Below are 5,048 nucleotides of genomic sequence, written 5' to 3'. Positions count from 1 at the left end.
AAACTTGATGTGCGTGAAGTGTGTTATATTTTTGATGTATATTTAAGCCCTTTTTACACTTTTAGCCAAGTTTTAAATTTATAAAACACGATATTCACTAACACTAAACACACATATGGGCAAGTGCACCCATCGTGGACGTAGTATAGTGTTGGTAAGATACCGAGGTCGTCCAAGGACACAAGAGCTTTTAATACCGGTTTATCCTCAACGTCTAATCAAATCAAAAAGTGAGAAAAATGTTTTAAACTAAGAAAAATAAAAACTAACTAAATGCTGAAAATAAAAATAAAATAAAAACAGATAGACAAGATGAATCACTTGGATCCGACACGTGTATTAGTATAACCTTTGATTATTTTCGCACTTTTGCACTTGTTTAAGAGATTATCTTAGTTATTGTAGTAGGCCCCTCTTTTGAAGGCGACGTTACCCTCAACCCAGTAGTTTGAGTCAGCAAGGATACAATCCTAAAGGGTCTGATTATTGAAAGATAATGAATTAAGTTATTAATGCAAATTGTGGTAGGCCCCGCTTTTGGCGGTGACGTTACCCTCGGCTAAGTAGTCTGAGTCAGCAGGGATACAGTCCTAAATAGCCGGGTTATAGTATTAATAGTAGTTAACTTATGAGGGGGTCAAAGAGTTTGGATCCCCGCCATCCAATACCTATGGGCATTGAAGGAGATCCTACTAAATTTGACCCAGGTCCCAAGCAGGACCTCTAAACGCTGAACAAGGGCAACACCCTTACCAAACCGTTCCCTTAACCCCCGACCAGGTAGCCAACATACCTCCATATAAACCGTGGAGATATGAATGGTGAAAATCTTTTATTTTATATAGACAGTAAAATAATGCCAAGACACCACGGACAAACGATAAGGAAAGATCACCTTCAACATAAGTAACTAGTTATTAAAGTCATTAATACAAAACCAAATAAAAAGTGCAAAAGATTAAAAATAAAAAGTATTATACTAAACACTTGTCTTCACCAAGTGATGTAAGAGACTTAGGCAAACATGGCCTTGATTGTCAAGCACTCTTACGATCAATCTTGGATCCCGAGACGACTCACACACTCTATGATGGACAATGGATGATGGTGGTGGATGATGGTGTTATGGTGGTGGTGGGTGGTGGATGAAGTGTGAGAGAGGTGGTGTGCCAAGGGATGAGAGAGAATGAAGCCAAGCTCCTCTATTTATAGGCTGAACAGAAGGCTGGACACGGCCCCGTGCCCGTCTGACATTCTCTCACTTCATTAATTGTAATTGCGAATTACAATTAATGCGCCTGCTGTACTTTCACCACGCCCCCGTGCTCGCTGGACACGGCCCCGTGGTGGGCAATGGAAGCTTCTACTGGTTTGTCTTTTCTGCTGCTTCCTGGGCACGCCCCCGTGTTCGCTGGACACGGGGCGTGTTCAGACTCTGTTTCTTCTCCTTTGCCTTGGGAGGTGCCGTTGAGGGTCCGGGCAGTCCACTTTTGTTCCTTTTCTTGTATTTATGGTAGAATTAGTAGTCTTTTTACTTCTTTTGTGATTTTGAGCTCATTTCATCCTGAAAATACAAAAGGAAGACAAAAACACTCTTTTTCCAACATTAGTACTTAAAAAGGGTTAGTTTTATGCCTTAATTGATGTGATTTATATGTTGCATTTTACACACATCATGACCTTATTCTCTATTCTGGTTTATCTGAGTCCATTCGCTTTCTGGGATTGAGTTAGTCCGCCGTCCTCGAATGGAAGAAGATGGTCCATGGGAGCCGCCCCATCACTTAAAGAAAAAGTACAGGAGTTCCATCAGGAATGTGACAAGGAATGACAACGTCACCAAAATTTTCGTAACTAATCTCCCTCAGTGGAGTACACCGTGGGAAGTCTCAGAATTCGTCAAGGTGTTTGGTGAAGTTTCAGGGGTTTACATAGCTAGGAAGAAGGATAAGAACGGTAACAGGTTCGGTTTTCTTAGTTTCAAGAATGTCCGCGACGTCAAGGAACTGGAGAGGGCTCTTAACGGGACGAAGATGGGAGGTAATAAACTGAAGGCTAATCATGCTAGGTTCGCTAAAGAAAATGAGGATTCGGGTTGGGGTAATACGGAAGGTGAAGACGAGAACGAGCAGATTCCGGCCCCTAACAATCGTCAGGGCTACAAAATTTTTAACCAAGCTTTTGTTAGGCAGGGAGAAAAGAAAAAGTTCAGCGATTTGTTCTCTAAACCTGTCGATGTTGTCGGAGGTAATCAACAGACGGTCGGTAGTTCAGGTAAAACAGTGGTTGTCCCGGACGATAGTATTAGTTTCAATGAGCTCATAGGGTTTGCCCTCGTGGGAAGATGCAAAGATTGGAAACGTTGAGAAACCTTAAACAGTTGTTTGCCGAAGCCGGAATTACGGAGGTTTCCTTGAGTTATTTGGGTGGGTTATCTATGATGATTAAATTTGCTGATTCAAGTGTTTGTAATGAATTCCTTCTGAACCCATCGTGCTGGGAGAACTGGTTCTCCTCGTTGGACCCATGGAATGGCCAGTCTCTCCCATTCGAAAGAATTGCATTGATCAAGGTACAAGGTGTCCCGGTTCACTTGTTTGATTCAGATGTTCTCAATGCCGTTGCTGAGCATTTCGGTAAGATTGTGCATGGGGCAAAGATTTCGGTTGGAGAAACATGCAGTTCCGCATTTGGGTTGAGGAAGAAGTCAGCGAGTGGGAGTTGGATTTGGATAGTATCGGAGCGGCTCCAACTCCGACAGAGGAAGTCCGGTCGCCGGTCAGAAACACCGTTGCAGAGGAGGTAGACGTAAGGTCGGTAGACAATAATTGTGGGGGAGATCCTGTGATAAATGATTATGTTAACTCCAAGTTTCTAGGAGATATTTCAACTCCCGAGGAGGAGCACGCGCCGAACTTTGATGGGAAGGGGGACCACACTTTAGGTAATACGAACATTCCTAATACTTCTGATATTTTTTTCTTTAAGTCAGCTGAAGGTGAATTTAGGCCCATTAAAAGTAACCCTAGAATTAAGCCCAGGAAGACAAGGTCTGCTCCTAATGCTGTTTCCAGCCCTTTTTCCTCAGAAAGGCCCAGGAAAAGGCCGAGGGATGAAGGGGTGTTTACCTCTGACCTTAATGTTAGGGCAGAGAAAGAAAGATCTGGAGGATCTCTCAGGTCCTGAACCAGTGGAGGATCTACCTTTGGGTTCTCAATCGGAAACTCATCCAGCGAAATTCAGTGGTGGGGCCTGTGTCTCGGCTCAGGTTATCGGTACAGAGGATGAGGGGGAAGATCATTGTTCCATGGAAGCAGGTGAGTTTGTGCGTGACTCTTTCAAGGATAGTGAATTTCAAGAAGTGGATGAGACTGTTAAAATAGGGAATGCTTTAGGAGTGAATCTCGGCAACCATCTCAGTTTGGTCAGAGCTTCCATTCACGGTCAAGGTAAGAATGTTGTTCCTCAATGAATATTCTCTCTATAAATATTCGCGGTATTGCTGGGGCTGCTAAGGCTTCATGGGTTAAAGACATTAGAATTTTCAACAAGGTCAGTGCTATTGCTTTGCAAGAGTCGAAGGTCGGATCAGTCAGGATTTCTGATCTGATGGGTTTTTGGGAAAACAGGGATTTTGAGTTCTCTTCTTCGGCGACTGTGGGTTTACCGGGTGGTCTGATATGGATATGGGATCCAAAAATTTTGAGAATTGATTTTGTGGTTCAGGAAAGAAGTATTCTTATTTTGAGGGGCAAATTGGCTGGGGGTGGTGATCGGGTTAATTTAGTTAACGTGTACGCCCCTCAAAGTACCTCGGCTAAATCTCAACTATGGATGGATATTTCTGCCTGTATTAATCCGTTGGAAGGAAAGTGGATCATAGCTGGGGATTTTAATGCGGTGCGGAATCCCGATGAAAGAAAAAATACTAGTTTCAAACGGGTTTGTGCGGAAAACTTTAATAGTTTTATATTCGAAAATGGTTTGCTCGAGTATCCTTCTCAGGGTCAGAAATTCACTTGTGTTAGGGACAACGGTAAGAAACTCAGTAAATTGGATCGCTTTTTGGTGTGTCATGAATTTTTTTAACAAATGGCCTTCAACTTGTGTTAGAGTGTTGCCTAACAGACACTCTGATCACTGTCTGGCTCTTTTGGAGATTGTGGATCTTAAATACGGGCCTCGTCCTTTTAGAGTGTTTCATTCCTGGATTGGTAAGCCGGGTTTTGAGGAAGCTGTTGAGAAATTTGAGCCTCACGAGCCCCCTGATGTCAGCCTTTCGGCGAAGTTTGCTAGTATTAGAGCTCGCCTTAAAATTTGGAGAGATGAGTTTCTCCTCAAAGAAAGAGAAATAGAGAGGTTGGCGTTATCGGAATTAGAATCTTTGGAATATGAAATGGAAACTAGGAATCTTACTGAAGAAGAAGAGTGGATTTTGGTGGAAAATAGGAGGCTTGTTAGAGAAGTGGAAATCAGAAGGTCCTCAGATCTCAAGCAAAGAGCTCGTTTAAAGTTGGCGATGGATGTGGATGAGAATTCTAAGTTTTTACATGCTGTGGTTAACGGTAGAAAAGCTTCGAATTCGATTCATGGCCTTAACGTAAATGGTGAGTGGTGTACTAAACCGAATTCTGTCAAAAAGCACGTTCTTTCGTTTTTTAGAGACAAATTTAGAGAAGAGTATCCAGTTCGTCCTGAGATGTTGTGTAGCAATCTCAAAAAGATTTCAGATTCGAAGAGTGAGATGTTGACGACAGTTTTATCCGATTCCGAAATTAAGGATGCAGTTTTCGGTTGTGGCGACGATAGGCTCCTGGTCCTGACGGAATGAATTTCCACTTTATAATGCATTTTTGGGATTTTTGCAAAGACGATTTCTCTAGAATTTTCGCTAAGTTCCATGAGTTGGGTGAAATTAGTTTAGGGAGCGGCTCTTCTTTCATCGCGTTGGTTCCAAAAGTTGAAGACCCGGTCTCCCTTAATAATTACAGGCCCATCAATCTATCTGGTTGGAGTTATCAGTAAATTTATTTCCAAAGCCTTAACTA

The 5,048-nt window shown here is 42.5% G+C and overlaps 1 protein-coding gene across 1 annotated transcript; it reads left to right on the top strand.

Annotated features, from left to right (window-relative positions):
- The first annotated feature begins 3,468 nt into the window (after positions 1-3,468).
- LOC110907261 lies at positions 3,469-4,831 on the top strand. Its single transcript, XM_022152268.1, has 2 exons — positions 3,469-3,992; positions 4,114-4,831. The coding sequence occupies exons 1-2, from the start codon at positions 3,469-3,471 to the stop codon at positions 4,829-4,831; spliced, it is 1,242 nt and encodes a 413-aa protein (XP_022007960.1).
- Positions 4,832-5,048: the final 217 nt, after the last annotated feature.

The sequence above is a fragment of the Helianthus annuus genome, chromosome 14, assembly GCF_002127325.2.
Source record: "Helianthus annuus cultivar XRQ/B chromosome 14, HanXRQr2.0-SUNRISE, whole genome shotgun sequence".
NCBI lineage: Eukaryota > Viridiplantae > Streptophyta > Magnoliopsida > Asterales > Asteraceae > Helianthus > Helianthus annuus.
This window is presented reverse-complemented; position numbering and strand designations above follow the sequence as displayed.

Bases quoted from the DNA above. Each gene is read 5' to 3' on its own strand.
- LOC110907261 (XM_022152268.1), top strand. From the start codon at position 3,469: ATGAATATTCTCTCTATAAATATTCGCGGTATTGCTGGGGCTGCTAAG. The intron at 3,993-4,113 runs GTATCCTTCTCA...AACTTGTGTTAG, and splicing joins TTCGAAAATGGTTTGCTCGA to AGTGTTGCCTAACAGACACT.